The 16724-nt window shown below is 41.3% G+C and overlaps 1 protein-coding gene across 1 annotated transcript in view; it reads right to left on the bottom strand.

Annotated features, from left to right (window-relative positions):
* Nucleotides 1-1881: 1881 nt before the first annotated feature.
* LOC149780589 (sodium-coupled monocarboxylate transporter 1-like) overlaps nt 1882-16724 on the bottom strand; it is a 108968-nt gene continuing 94125 nt past the window's right edge. Inside the window, exons 17-18 of the mRNA XM_089936221.1 lie at nt 3491-3682; nt 1882-1928 (exon numbers count right to left, since the gene is read on the bottom strand). Coding sequence (XP_089792347.1) covers nt 1882-1928; nt 3491-3682 — 239 coding nt within the window. The remainder of the gene's footprint in view (nt 1929-3490; nt 3683-16724) is intronic.

The following is a 16724-nucleotide window of genomic DNA, read 5'->3' as shown; positions in this document are numbered from 1 at the left end:
AAATAATGGACTTTAGATTTAAATCAAAAATAACAACAACAAAAATAATCATTATAGCACCTTACGCATGTCCCGCAATTCAGTTTAATACTTCAGTGAGCCAGAAAGAAACATCAAATCGTACGTAATCTGCATCTCGGGTGTACAGTATAATAAATCCCGGTCCTCCGGCCTTTCTCTTTATTGGAATATGTGATTAAAGTTTTTCATCACGATTTTGAGGGATGTCTAGTTCCACTGGAGAGTTGAAAAAAGAATTTAGATTCACCTCAAATGACATTTCGCAATTTGTTCAAGACAGAAAATAGTCAATGTGTGATTGAATGGTACCTGGGACAGCACTTGACATTTAAGTGTACGACTAGGAATTTAATATTGTTTTTGCCAATGGGTCACAAAGATAGATAACAGGAACAAGCCTGACGGAAACAGGAGAACATGGATGAAGAAATTTTAAAAAAAGATCCTTAACGACTATTTGTAAATGCTCCAGTCACAAAAATCTCAAAATCATTTTCAGATGTTGTAATTTATACCGTGACATCATTGAGCAGCAAAATAATGTCGCTTTGCAAACTGGAAATTTCACAAAATGAATTGAATGATGGCTATATGACATCCATTTGAGTTATATTTTCACCTGAACTTTTTTATTCAAGCTAGGTCTGCCCTATCCGCCACGACTGCTGGTTTGATAACGTTCTAAACATATAGATTTCAGCAAAATAACAGAATGCAATGTGGAAATAAAAGATTTTGACAAGTATTATTGACAATTTGAATGTGTGTGGGTTGCTTTTTGTCGAATCATGTGTGTTTTTAACCATATTCGTTACATAAGTTAAATGCTGCCCATGATTTGTCCATTGATAAGGTTCGTCGTCTTAAATAATGTATCATTTTTGTTGCAGTCTTCCATCTTTCACTCCACAGAGTTTTCGCATTTTTTGCTGTTTTCACTCACCAACATATATCTAATGTTTGTCTAGGATCAGACAAATGGACAAGGGAAAATGGAATGGTAAAATCTGAGTCACTTTCAGGCTTCGTGAAAATTATCCATCTCTGGTAAACAAAAATCAATAGATGGGACACAGTATTTTAATTGTGGTGCTCGTTTGGACCCTGACCTTATTCGATATAAAGTAAGCATTAACTAGTTCTCATTCATGTTATGAATTATAGATAATAATTAATATGCTTTTGTCTGAAGCGTCATCTTTTTAGAAGCGAAACCTTGCACATTAAAAGGAGTTATGAATTCTTCTATCGAAAACTAAAGAATGTCTCATTCCCGTCATTATTTTCCTTAGTACACTTAAATTTAATTTATTTTTGGATAAGTGACTTTATTTATTGGGGGAGGGGAGTTGGGGGGCGTTATAAAATTTGAATTCAACCAACATTATGGGATATATTTGGAAACCTTCAAAGAAATGGTACCTATTTTCATATCATTTTAGGAGAAACGTGTCCACTCTACGTGCGCACGGATCGTGTGGATCACTGAAAGTTCGTGCGGATAAAGATTCAGTAAAGAGCAGCTTAATTTCAAGAAAATTAAGGTTATTTATCAGTATGGTCAGCATGGTCAGTATGGCCATCATTCGAATAATTATTATATATGTATGTACGAATACTTCAGGTGTGTCGCATTAGTAGGGGAGAGAAAGTAAAGGAGCAACTCGTTTTCGATACCGAAAATGTCATGTATTTATTTATCTCATTTTATTTTATTTTCTGTTGAATACACTTTGTAATATGTTATGTTGTTTATTAGTCGTTCACACAATAATTAGTACAAAGTTTCTGTTATTTTCTTTTCAATACAAATTAAAGCCTTCAACTTAAAAATGTAAGAGCATTTCTTTATTTCTTTATCTAATATGAGGATTCTGAGCTGGAAATTGCACATTTTATCACAAGTTCTGATGAAAATAAAGGACCTTATCTTCAGATAAAGAATATAAACTTCTGATTTTGAAACTTAAAGATTGAGAACATGAAATATCTTAAATATCTTTACTAGCTCATTACTTGCCAATAAGTCCGTGGATAAGTGTCCCCATCCGAGTTCCAATACCAATTGTTTAAAATGCCAACAACACCACCAGGCCGCTAGACCTATACCGTACAACTTCCTCCGGGGAACACGAGTGGCCGAGTGGTCTAAAGCTCTCTCCGTCACGGATCACTGCCATCTCAACTCTGTCTGCGTGGGTTCGAGTCTCGGGCTCGGCCAATGTGGATATGTGAGAAAGCTTGCCGGTAGCTTCTCGTGGGTCAGTGTTTCTTTCTGGGGGTTTTCCGGGTTCTTCCTCCACCATTAATATTGGCCGCTATGTATAGCCTATCATGTGCTGAAAAATGGCGTTAAGCTATAACAGCAACAATAACAACAACTTCCTCCAGGGCGCGGGACGGATAAGCAATTTTTATAGCCACGCCCTCTGATGTACGCACTGCTAAACTGAAGCCAATAATGACTATTACACATAATATAATGTCTTTCAAAAGCACTCACTGCACAAATTGTGTCAGTAGGAAATAATAAGAATGATTTATTACTTGTAAGTGTGGTCTTGAATAATGATTCAAGACCACACTGTCGTATCACCCATATACTTGTTTTGGTTAATAATAATTAACCAAAACAAGTCTATGGGTGATATTACAGTTCCATCCAATACAGAGCTATATAGTTCGCTACCTTATCTTCACAAATTCAGCTAATCTTAGAACCACATATAAGTAACAGGGGATAAAGTACGGATACACATTTAAACAAAAAGTGATTTCCCCCCAAAGTATTGCCACTGAAATGGGGGCAGCATCAAACAATCAAATACAATAGTGATTCAGAAGTGAACTCACGGTACTGTGGAAAATTTAAACTTAAAACGCCATCTTGAAGCAGTCAATGACACAAATAACAAAGGATCAGACTATCCTTATTTATCTCATCTGGATTGGTAAGATTTATTAACAATATAACGATGAGGCATTCAATAACACGAACAACACGAAAATCAAAATAAAGCAATCGTCATTCCTACCTTTGACATTAGGATATTTTCAATCTTTAACAATGCAAATATTGACCTTTCAAAAATGCATTTTTTCTTTTTTCCTGTAACACCTCCATGGCTTCGAAACCAACCCAAAGTAACTTTTGCTCTGCATAAAGTAAACACATCGGAGACAAACCCTTCCATTTTTCACAACTCATGTAAATAACTTTTCTCCATATTTAAGAACTTCACAATAATTTTTACTGATGGATCACATGATTGTGAAAAGGCTGATGCAGCCTTGTTGGGGTGGAAATCACACCTAGAAAAGTCTTTAACTCTATTTAACGAGATATAATATATCTTTCCCTCCATTTGAGCTTTTTTAAAATCTGATCATGTTTAAATAGATGTCTTTTTCTTAACAGATTGCCTAGATCTAGACTTTATAATAGTCTGAACCGTTGCCACATACTCACCTTCAACCTTTGCCACATGCTCACCTTCAACTTTTGCCACATACTCACCTTCAACTTTTGCCACATATTCACCTTCAACCTTTGCCACATGCTCACCTTCAACTTTTGCCACATACTCACTTTCAACTTTTGCCACATATTCACCTTCAACCTTTGCCACATGCTCACCTTCAACTTTTGCCACATACTCACCTTCAACGTTTGCCACATATCACCTTTAACGTTTGTCCTTTTTGAAAAAAAAATGTCATTTTCCTGTCAAGTCATCTTCACATGATAATTGTTCTTGTTCCCAAAGACTTAATAGAAAATTTTGATTTCTGTAATTTGAATTCCATCTTAGCCATTTAATTTCCGTTCTCAGAGTTCTTTGGTCAAATCGTTGGGTTAAACCTTCTAAGAATTTTTCATTGTACTGGTTTCATTCTTACCTCAAGTAATAGAGCACGTTGGAACAACAGAATTGCCTTTCCGAAAATCAGACCTTATCATTTTCTTTGATCCAACATTTTTTTAATGTTCTGAGCAGCTTACTGATAAGTGCCTCTCCACCGATTATATCTTCCTCAATACAAAATAATCAACAAAATACCTTTGTATTATTTTGTTTTAAGTTGCCTTTCTTTTAACCTTTGCCATACTTAAGAAGTTCTAGTGTCTGGGTAACATTTGATTGTGCAGATTCAACAAACGCAAATCAACTGAGGTTATTCTATGAACAGTGTTGCAGTTATAATTGTTCGTACTCTTAAAATAAGTGCTCATCATCAACGCAGGAGAGACAGGTAAATACCAGCCGACCCGATACTAAAACTATCGCTACCCACCTCTTTTACCAACAGAATGGTATGAAATGAACAAGAAAGCAAACGTTTCGTATAGGCAACTCGGTCTTCAGTGATTCTAATGGTAGGTGAATGCTAAGACTGAACAAAAGTCACTAAACAAGTTGAGATTCTTTGACAGATCGCAGAGACGAAAACTAATCAAGAAACTGAAAACTGTTGTCAGATCCAGTGGGGTTATAACAAGTCAATTGCAAGAACTGAAAAATGTTGTCAGATCGAGTGGGGTTATAACAAGTCAATTGCAAGAACTGAAAACTGTTGTCAGATCGAGTGGGGTTATAACAAGTTAATTGCAAGAACTGAAATATTTACAAACAAATCTTGTGCAATTTCAAAGTCATCGTTAGTAGTGAATGGGGACACCCTAGGGACAAGGGGACTTTAATGTTAAATAGGGGTATATCCACTCTGGGGACAATGGAAATTTAACATGGGAAGCAATATCCACTCTGGGGACAATGGAAATTTAACATGGGAAAAAAAGACATCCACTCTGGGGACAAGGGAATTTAACATTGGAGAAAGGAAATATCCACTCTAGGGACAAATGCATTGGAACAATGGGAGAAAAAAAATATCCATTCACGGGACAAAGGCAATTGAACATGGGATTTTTTTTGTTTTTGTTTTTAAACAAATTAAAAAATAAAAAATAAAAAAAGGGGTAGGCAATGGAAAGTCAATCTCTTTTCGAGAAATGTGGGTGGCCCTGAAAAGGGCCTTTGGGTTTCTTCTTCTTCTTCTAACTCCTCCACTTCTTCCACCAAGTCCTCACTTTTTCCATTATTCCTTTCTTCTTCTTCTTTTCCTCCTCTGTTATCCAGTTAGGATGGCCCATCTCTCTAAATTTCTGTTGGATCTTCATCCAGTTGTTATTCAATCTTTCAAACTCTAATTTCTTCTTATTCTCTTCTTCCTTTCTCTCTTTGCTCCATTTTTCTTTTATCTTCATCACTTCTACTTTCATTACCTCTCTAATTAGTTCTTCTGCTTTTATCAACTAGTTACAACCCCACTTTATGTACCACCAGTCAGTCCAACGAAAGCTATTTTCTAGGAAGCTCTTGACTTCTGTGATATGATCCAAGGCTTCCTTTAAAGTACCTACTCTCACGTAAGGTGGGTCAATGAATCCTCTGATTCTTTCTACTTCTTCCTCAATCATTCCCCCATTTGATCTTTTGCTACTCCAAGATTCTTCACATTGTTCAGGCTACCTTCAAATCTTCCTTCCTTATTCAATCTTTCTACTACATAAGTTCCATCCATGATCCAAAAATAGCTATGTCTCAAATCGTTAAATAATTGTGTCACCTCCATCTTCTTTGTTGTTTATTCCTTAGAATGGTTTGAACGACGAATACTGTGGGTTCTTATAGTGAAAGCGCGGACGTGATGGAAAACATCCCCAACACATAAAATTGATATTACCTAAATCATAACCAAACAACGCGCGGACGTGAAGGAAAACATCCCCCTACTTTCTCATTTCATATAATCTACTATCCACGTAAGTGAAGCAACATTTAACAAACACCAAATCTACTATTTACACACTCAAATCATTAAAACAAAATCCATAATTGAAAGTACTTAAAGTCAAAGCGCGGACGTGAAGGAAAACATCCCTCTACGGTTTTCGAGCCGGAACGTTCAATGAGTGTCATGAGAGAGATAGAGAGAAGTGAAAGAGCATGAATCAGCATTCTTATAGCCAAACAAAAGACAAAGGCATTTTTTCAAAACACAACATTTTTTATTCAAAATCACTTAACACTAAAAAACAACTCTAACATTTTGTAACAATAATCTAACAATAAAACATCAAACATTTTTTTCAACTGACAAACATTTCTTCAATTCACACTCTACTTCAAATAGGGCTGACAACGTTGTGAATGAAATTGTGATTTCCACTGTTGGAAGTCATTAGGCCATTGATAGGCACTACGTTTTCTAGCTTGAGACAAAAGATAAGCATAATGGTCACAAAACTATCGATCTACTTTCACATCGTTTCTTGAAGAAGAACGAGGATCAAAATGAGTTACTAAATGTTCTAAGGAATAGCCCAGGCTGCGATGATGCAGAAAATACACACAATATTGTCCACACACCAAGGAATCTGTGCCTTGTAATTTCACATTATTGAAGCGGGTAGTCTGAGCATTTCTTCTCATAAAGTCAATGATATCGTCTTCCAAAGGGGGCAATCCGTACGAATCGAAATATTCCACACATCCTTCTTGAGGAAAGTAGACGGCTACCCAGTGGGTTCCTGGGAGATGACTGTCGTCCGTGTTGATGACATAAGCTAGATGGTCTTGAGGTTTGCGATGAGGGAGTTCATCTTTAGCACAGACGACAGGATTCCAAGAAGCCGTATACGAACTGTGGTTCAAAAGGTAATAAAGTTCCCAGGTATCCATGTTTTTTTTCTTCTTCACAGGTAATAATAAGTCATCAATTCGATCCTGACTTTTTGCTTGAAAATGTCTGACAAATAACCGTTTCTTCGTTTCGTCTCCTCACTCTGATTCAGGAGAGCTTCGATACGATGGATCTCTTGAGTGGTTAATGGTGGACAAGAATGTTCACGCAAGTCTTTATACCACTGATGCAACACGACTTCGTCCAAGATGAGACTCCAAGTTTCGTCCAGATACTCATCCAATTTTTCTTCTTGACTCAGCATCAGGCATTTATCGTGTTGAATTTGACTGGGATGATCGTTTTGACATCCATAGCAATCTTTCTTGATCAATTCCGTCATGTTTTCGACCAAGTGTTTGGCAAAACAGGAGACTAAATGGGCTTCGTGTTCTGGCCATCTTGACTTCATCATAACTTCATCGTCATTGTCTTGGGATTCTCCTTCCACGGTCTCCTCACATTCCATCTCCAAAGTTTCTCCACTAGGTAAAGAGGGATAACAGTCTTCCATGGCTTCTAATAGTCTAGACTGATTTCTCTCAAACTGTTGATTTCTATGGTATTATCGAATTCGGAATACAGGAGGACGTTCACCGTCTCTGTTAGATTTGTAGTAAACTGAATTTCCACACGAATTTGGCCAGATTTTATAGGGTGGAAATATCCCTCGTCGCTGCCTTGGTCTGGAGTGAAATCGAAAGCCCACAAAGCGTAGCCTCCTGCGTAATCCTCGTACGTAATGCCTGACTGGTGTTGGTTCCTAACTGACGGGTGGCTTCGTACAGGGACTAGTACGATCTCGGGTAATTCTTCTTGTCAAAGTTAGGTTCGAAAGGTCGGGTACACAAGGTCTTGCCATCGCGACTGACTTCGATCTTGTTTACGTCAAGTGTTTAAAGTGGAAAGGATTTTTAGCCAAAGCTCCGTTGAAGGCTGCATTCTCGACGATACCAAGGATCAAACGTTTGGGTAACTGTCCTTGGAACAGATGATCTTCGATCATGGATCGCAGCCCCGTAGGAATGGTGAGATACTTGGCGGTCGTTCGGCTCAACGTCTGACTGATGTCGTTACCCACTTTAGGTAACACTTCTACGCGTCGTACGTAGAGCCTGGCTTCCTCGATGACAGTTTTGCAAGCACTAGTACCTATCAAATGGAAAGCGGCACTACTACGATTCAGTCTCAGGCGAACATTCACCCCATTCAGCAAATATTTCTCTTGTAAACACATGTCCAAATGCAAACGATCCATCAGTTCTAAACTATCTCCACTTTTGATTCTGTCTCTTCGTTCTACAAATCCCGCATTGTGTTCTTTGGTTGTATTAATTTCGAATTCTTCAAACTGGCCTGCATCGTCAGCTTCCCATACCACACAGGCATTGAGATGAGTGTTCTTGGCGTCTATTCCGTACGTCAAGAGATTTTCCAGGTACGCTCGATAAGGGTAAGTATCCATGCTGCTACTGACTAGTTTGTTATTCAAGTACAAGTCCACTCCACTGAACAAGGAATGCATGAAATTGTTGACGGGAGCTATTACCTCATCACCATCTAGGGGCATATTATCCTCATCGACAACTTTGACTTTCAGGTACAAGTAACTGCTATTCAGATCGGTTTCAACACCGGGGCCACCGAACGAAAGGCCGATTTTAACATGTCTCCTAAACCGTGTCCTCGCTGTCGAGCAACCCCTCGGTACACTGGATACATGACTTACTTACGAGTCGTGAGAGAACCGTTTTCGAAAATGGAGTTTCACCGTGACTTTTCCTTTGGTGAATGGAATATTTTGTCCCAGATCTCCTTTTATAGCAATGTTGACCGTGTCCAAATAAGACTTACTGACAGGCAAATAGTGAGGATGTACAAATTCGCGGTGAACGTGGTAAGTGTTTCCACCTTCCTCGTCAGCGTTCGTGGCAGAATCCACTTTGAAAGGAATGACACGCAGTAACGGTACGGAGGTGTGTCCCACCACGTTGTACTCCACCACATCGGAGTACACAAACATCAAATTCAGTCCTTGGTTCAGTTCTACCGGGGAACGAAATAACTTGCTAAAAGACTCGTTGTCGTAAATGATTGGTAATTCGTTTTGCTTGATCATGGCCATTCTCATGTCCATGTCTCCCCCCAACATGTCAAACAATTCAGGACAAAATAAAATGGACACGATTTTACTCCCGTCAAATTTCATCAAGAAGCGACGAGCTGCTTTGTGGTATTCCATAGTGACACTTTTTTGACACTTTCCAAAGCTTTCAGAAACACGACATTAAACCTGGAGGTAATGGTGCTCACCAAATGTTGACCACTAAAATGATAGCCTGGGGGAATGAACAAGTGATCGGTGGTGTACTTTTGATTTTTTGTGCCAGGGGTTTTCTTGTCATATTTGCCATGGGTATCCAAGTACTGTTGCATTTGCTCGTCATAAACTTCCACATCAAAACAGTTTGATTGGGAAGGACATTGAGGACTTGGGTCGGGTGAATGATTTCCACTAAAGCCACTTCCCAATGGGCTTCGTGATCTAATGGGATGGCCTGAGGTAATTTCGCCGTGTAACAGCACAACGTGTTCTTGGGAAACACCTCCATGGAACTGTCACTGGGTAAGGTTAAGTAAAATTGGTTGTTATTGCTCATAATTCCAGAGTTCTGTGGCTGTCCGAGGGGTTACTGGACGTCAGAGGTGTGTCTCCGCCCAAAATGGGGTTGTTGTTGTTATTGGAGTGGTGACTGGCACTGGCACTGGACACAAGGTTCCCGTTCGAGGAAAATTTCAGGGAGGGATTGGGAAGCAGGTAACCGATGCAATTGCTCAATAAAATGGTCCACAATTGTTTGTCTCCTTGTTGCAAACTCAAATTGGCAATGGCTGCCCCGATGACACAATACACCACGAAGATTTGGCAGAAAAAGACGATTTGCGTTTTAGGCACACGTTCTGCGCACTACACCCACAAGGGTTGTTTTTACAAATCTTGTAGAGAAGAACTGGGTGAAGGATTGGTAGCCGTAGTAGCTGCGTCTGTGTGAAAGGGCATGATGTTCACTTCTTTTTATAGTCGATGACTTGCGAAGCGTCGATCCAAGAATCAAAACTGGGTGGATATCCTTTCCAACGTACTTTGACTTCTTTGACACGTCGTTTGCCCACTTTACGGGTTCTGCGTTCGAGAATGCTTTGGATGTCGTACACGTCGTCTTCTTTTTTGGTGACACGTTGTAACTCGGGCAAATAAAAACGTTCCTTTGAGCACTTCTCCGTTCATGTCTTCCAATTTATAGACGGCAGGATGACGGCCAAGCACTCGTCCAGTGACACGAAACAATTCGGTGGTCCAGTTAGGTAAGTAACCTTTGTCGAAAGTGCGTTTGGTTTTGCCAATGCGCACCCAATCTCCAATGGCCAGCACTCCACTTTTCTTGGGGACAGCCCTCGTCAGGGACGTACCAAACAGGCGCTCAAACACCAACACTTCGTTGTCGGGAGTCACTTCTTGCGGGGAACGTCCGATGCTTCGATGGTAAGATTGGTTGTACGCTTGCACCAGGTGTGGTAAGATGTCGATGTACTTCAGAGTGTGGTGATGCGTAAAATATTTCCACATGCGTTCTTTCAAAGTGCGTTGAAAACGTTCCACGATGCTGGCTTTGGTTTCGGGATTCTCGGTGGTAAGAAAATGAATGTCACGTTTCTTTAGTTCTTTTTGGAAAGCTTGGTTCAGAAATTCGGTACCTTTGTCCGTTTGCCATCGAAGAGGGTGACGACCGCTTTGTTTCAACACTCGTTACAGGGCTCGCACTAACTCGCTGCTCGATTTGGAAGGCAAGGGTACGACCCAGGCAAATTTGGAAAAGACGTCGATGACACAAAACAAATATTTGTAGGCGCGATTGTAGCTGGCCAAATGAGAGACATCGGCTAAATCGGCTTGCCATTGATGATCGAAGCCTTCCACTCGGGTGCGACTTCTGGAAAACTTGCGTCGAATGGGTTTGTGTAAAGTGTAGGTAGCTTGTTCTTGTAACCATCGTTGCACTTGAGGTAAACGGAGACTTTTCAGTCGAGTTTTGGCAGCACGATACAATTTTTGAACTCCTGCGTAACCTGCAGGATGCGAGGGATCGTAGTAAATGCTGGCTTAAACTTTTTCCATTTTTTTGTGTTTTTGTGTTAATAAGGCACCCACTCTTGGAAGATGCTACTCTTTTTCTTTCTTGGGTACTTTCTTGGATTGCAATGCTTTGCGTGTGCGACCGGCAATAGGTGTCGAGGAGGATGTCGGAACAGGGGATATTTTTTCTCCTTTTACTTCTGTCTTCACTTTCTTTTTCTCTTGTGATGAAGAAGGGGTGGTCATCATCTTTTTAATCCATCCAATTCTGGAGGTAGGTGGTGTTGTTAACTTGCGTACTTTTTCTGGTGGAGTTTGAAACCCTTCTTCTTCTTCGTCTCCTTTTTCTGTGTTGGTCACTGGTAGTGGTGGTACTGGTACTGGTGATGGTGTTGGACTTTTCATCAAGGTCTTAACATCTTTCAGAGTTGGTAGAGCTGTTTCGTCTAAAGCTTTCTGGTGAAAGAGTTGCAGTCGTTGCAAGAGTTGACCGTACTTTTGCGATTTTTCTGTTTCGGACAAATCTTGGCGATCCATCAAGGACTGCAATTCGTGTTGTAACTGGGACATCTCGCTCAAATGGGGATTGGGAGGTAAATGCGGGGTGCGTTGTTCTTGCCAACGATGGTATTCCTTCCATCGTTTGTAAGGCACTAAAGCTAGTTTTCGTCCTTCCATGGGGTTGTCAGGGGTCGATTCTGAGATCTTGGGACTTCAGAGGGCCTTTTTATCTTGCTCCCACCAGTCCTCCCAACATGGTTCCCAAGACTCCTTTCAGTAAGGGACCTAACAAGAGGGGTAAAATGCCTCCACGTTGACCAACATCTTCTTCTTTTGACGAATGGGAATTTTCTTTTGAACCATTTGGCGCAGAACGTGACGATGTTTGCCTAAGCATTGTTTCTGGTGTTTGGACAAAGGGATCGTGCCTTTCAAGACGTTCAAACAGCATTCGCACACGGTATCGATGACCTCTTTGGAGGCTGATTGAATGAGTTTTCTTCGTAGGGGTGGAGAAGCTTTGGACAGGACAGATAACATGTCCCCATGTTTGACTAAACGAGGAGGCAGACCTTTTCTTTTCTTTCCTTGGGGCTGTTTAGAAGAGGGATGTTTTCTGGAGGGTGACATCTTTGAGTCTTCAGCACCAAAAACACTGATACCCCGACTTGGTCACAGGCCTTTTTTATACTGGAACGCGTCGCCACTGATTGTCTTTACGTCGTATCAACTTTAGGACAGGCATGACACGTCTTGCCAGTTCTTGCTTGGACAAATCCAGTAAACTTTGTAACATGCCCGATCTTTCTTTGACTTTGATTTTGGGAGAAGGTACTTTGTGAGCAGCAGCCACTGCCACTAAATTGGAGGGTCCTGCCACTGGGGAAGTTCTTGGGGTCATCAACGGAGAAGTTCTTGGTGTGATCAACGTCTCCAAGTACTCTTCAGTACTTGGTGTCATCAACGGAGAAGTGGATGAACGTGAGGCTACCGGAGACGCAGTCACCGCCGTGGCAGGTCGTGGTTTGCGAGTGTAAGGTTGCGTCCTGGCCGAAGTGCCTCTCTTGCGACTAGTTTTCTTCTGTGGACTTTTCTTTTTCTGGGGACTTTTTCTCTGTTTCTTTTTCTGGGGGCTTCTTTTCTTTTTCCGGGGTGGTGTCTGGTAAGAGGAGGGTCCCGCCACTGGAGAAGTTCTCCTTGGGGACCTGGTCTTTTTCTTCTTCTTGGAGCTTCGTTTGACTTTTTTCTTGGGGAGAAGTTTGGGGTTATTAGGATCCCATCTTAAGAGAGAGCGAATGATGACCCCTCCTAGAGTACCGCTCCCTCCAGGTTTCAAAATGATTTGTGTTTTGGTTTGAGTGTCGATGCGGGGATCGGCCAGTTGAGTCAAAGCGACTTTGTTTCGATCGAAAAAGCGTTTGGTTTGATGAGGAATCTGAATGATTCCTTGGAGTAATTGACGTGCTGTCACCGTGAACCATCGTAAGACGTCTTTGAGACTAGCTTCTAAGACACGAGCTCGTATTTGTGGATTTTTTTCTCGACTGATGCCATACAAGGCACGAATCAATTTGACAGGAAGATGCGACTGAAGGGACGTCATGTTCAAAATGTGTGTGAGACAGACGAAAAGGGTCTGAGGTTTTTACAGATTTTTTTTTGTGGAGTGAAATTAATTCGAGGACGGAGACGTCTACAGGACAGGCCCTCCGTCTTGGCACCACTGGTGAAACAAGTGGGTACGAAATCGCAAATCATCGGGGGTCGTAGGTTTCAAATCGACGAGTAAATAGGCGTGTGGAGTTTGAGTGGCATCGTCGTACGCCTGAGTCAGCCAAGGCGTTCCTAACTGTTTGGCTAAGACTTGCATTTGCGATTTATCTCGAGGGCTTTTAAACAAGACCACGTAATGCGCATTGAGACTGATGGTGCGATGGGCTTTACTTTGTTGAAACAAATTTTGAGTGATGTAAACGACACTAGTTTAATTTCTTCTTCGTCTTCTCCTAACATGTCGTCAAAAATGACCAAATGGGTTTGACGGGAATCAGAGACGATGCCGTCGTCTTCTTTAGGAATGCCTTCCACAAACACGATGGAATCGCCTTGACTTTCTCGCAAGAGGCTGTACGCCGATTGCCACTCTTTGTAACACCACACGATCCGCTGAGGTGGTCGATCGATCAAATGATGTTTATGTTCGATCAAACGTTTGACGAATTCGGTTTTGCCTGAACCGCTAGGTCCAGCAATGAGCATGTTAAAGGGATGGCGAAGATACAAAGCCTCCCAACTGGCACGATCTAAGTGTTCGTCGATGACTTTGACAGTGGAGGAAGAGAGAGCAGAGACAGCAGAGGTAGCCATAGTGTGAGGAATGTCACTTGTGACACGAAAACAAACAAGACGAGAGTTTATATACTTTTTTTTCAGAACACGTTTATTGAATGTTTTAAACATGAATACGAGAGACAAAAATACATAAAAGCCAAAGGCTTAAGTACAAGGATAAAATGCACATGATAACCATTAACGTGAAATAAACACAAGTGTCTGTACAACATGTTTTGGGTAATGTTCTGACCAGTTCTATAGGGGGTAAGGTCACACAAGTGTCCTCCCGAAAGGGTCTTTAAGGCCTGTCCACGACAGTCCTGTCCTGGGTGACGGGTTCTTCTGGCACCGTCACTAACACTGGTTGAAAAGTAACTTTTTTCCTTGAACAACTCTCGTGCATACTGGGCCACTTCTTGGGTCCATGCCTCAAAATCCCATTCTTTCCAGGCACGGACATCTGTCCAATGGGGATGTAAGTCACAAGCTACACACACATCGTCATACACGTCTTGAGTAGCTAAAAGTTGACGAATCTTTTTTTCCCGTAGTCAAGAAGTATCCAGATGAAAACGTAAGGCTTTGAGGAAAAGGAGTCTCTCGTGAACATTTAAAGGCACCACTTTCATGTTGAATCTGTGATAAATACTGTTCGTAAAGAGTCCACAAGGAATCGGCTGGTAAACGAAATCCTAGAAAACAAGTCACTAAGACACACACTATGCGTCGTCTCAAATTGAATGGATACAGTTCTTGTAATAATCGATGGTAATGAACCACGGTTTGAATATGGTCATTGAGTTCCTTCCACGGAATCTGTTGGATTACATGCGATAAAAGTCGTGGCATGGCAGCCTGTTTTTATAGTCTCTTTGTTTCGGAAACAATACACGTACTTTCTAGCCAGAGATCTTCGTTCTCCAGTGGGGAATTTAAATGTTGCATACTGTAACCGAAACGTCAGACTTCGTTTAGAAGTTTCCTCTTCCGCTAAGTAGATTCCACGTAAAATATGTCGGTAATCCTTTACCTTGTCTTCCTCAATGTGTTGTACTAGGTGAATCTCGAAGTAACCAAAACGATCAGCACGTGGATCATCGGGGATTGGAAGTATTGAACAAGGTCTGACCACTGAAACAATTTCTGACGAATCAGTTCTCTTATACCATTCAGGTACCAGTGGTTAAAGATCTGGTGACGTAACGGATGCAACTGTTCTTTACGTTTGACTTGTATTTTGACCAGCTCTCGGTAAATCCTTTCTCTCAACTCCACAGGCAAAGCACGAATGTTCTCTTGTAAAGTATCCATAAACAGGTCATACTAAATCCTCTTTTGTCTGACAGACGAAATGTACCGTTTGCACAGACATGGTTTTACTTCAGTGCCAAATTTAAATCGTTTAGTCAGTAATTTGCACATTACAATTCGTTCAGAAGTTTCCTCTTTCACTAAGTTGACATTGTGTAAAAGATGTCGGTAATTCGGTAACCCTTCCTCTGGAATTCGATGCAGTACGTTTACATTGTAGTAGATAGAATCGTCAATAACAAACCAATCCTTTTTAAAACCAGGGGGTTGTTGATCAATGTCTGTCCAATGGAACACTTTCAACTGAATCAGTCCTTTTATAGCATTCAGGTACCAGTGATTAAAGATCTGGTGACGTAACGGATGCAATTGTTCTTTACGTTTGACTTGTATTTTGACCAGCTCTCGGTAAATGCGTTCTCTCAACTCCACAGGCAAAGCACGAATGTTCTCGTGTAAAGTATCCATGAACAGATTATGGTAAGTTACTTCAATGTCTCGGTCCCACTAAGGGTAAGTAATGACAATTCGGTGACCATCGAGCATGTTCTACGTAGGCCGAATCTTGCGGTTCTCGGTGGTGAAGTGACACACCGCAACTGAGGCACTTGACTTTATCTCCTTCGCCCAAGTAGAACAATCCGGCTCTGGCTAATTCTTCGGGGGTCGGGCCTCCCAGATACTTAGGCCATTTTCCTTTGAACGATTGAAGACGATTTTCAAAGTCGCAGTATTCCGACAAACGTACAGGAAACGAATATTCGTCTTTCACAGGTTCGTTTCGATGAGGGTTGGGCGACATGAACAGGAGTTTGCTCAGAGCTGGATGACATCCGTAGGCGGGTAGACGTGAAGGTGAACATTCCCCTTTAAAACGAAACCCAGTAAAATGTCCAAGAGGACGAGCGGCATCGCTTTCGCATCCCTCAGGTTTGATACGCACAGCATCACTTTCCATGATAGGGGTAGTGAGAACAAAGTTCCCACGATGCTTTACGGCATCACTAAGGTCACAACGTACAGCATCGTACCCATCGCAAGGCTCACAATCGCATTCCACTTCCGAAGCCCCACACTTGAATTGTGCCTGTCTGAACTTGTTTTGTGTTTCTCTGAAAGTATTCATCTTGTTCACTTGGTCTTGGTAGTCACAATGAACTAACGATCTTGGCTAGGGTTCCTTTTTATATACAGACCAATACCGATGTGACCGTACGGCAACGTAAAGTGATTGGGAAGTCTCCCTCGCTTCTGGTACACGATTTGATAGACTTTTTCCAAGGGTCGACTGACGATGTGGTGAGTGGGTAAACGTACAATCTTGTTGGGTTGATAGGTTGACACTTTAAAGTGTTTATCTTTTCCAGACTGCAAGGCTTCTTTCAGTACCCCAAAGTTGACCACTCGACTGGCACGATAATTCAGAGTCAACCCTTTCACTTTGCACTGCGTGTGCACTTCTTCTTGTTTGTCCCTGTATTCGTAACCGTAATTTTTGGGACCGCCACTGACGAAACTTAGAATCTTGTCGTCAGGATGTTCGTCTGTCCAGGCTTCTAAACGGTCTCCTTCGATGTCAGGGTGCTGTTGACTCGGGTGATCGATGTAAATGCAACTGTCCGTGTCAAAGTACAGGACGCGTTCCCCTAACAGTTCTAATGCTTCGTACAATTTT

The sequence above is a fragment of the Sinohyriopsis cumingii genome, chromosome 16 (assembly GCF_028554795.1).
Source record: "Sinohyriopsis cumingii isolate HCF-2022 chromosome 16, ASM2855479v2, whole genome shotgun sequence".
NCBI classification, from domain to species: Eukaryota; Metazoa; Mollusca; class Bivalvia; order Unionida; family Unionidae; genus Sinohyriopsis; species Sinohyriopsis cumingii.
Note: the sequence above shows the minus strand (reverse complement) of the source record. Positions and strands in the feature narration are given on the sequence as shown.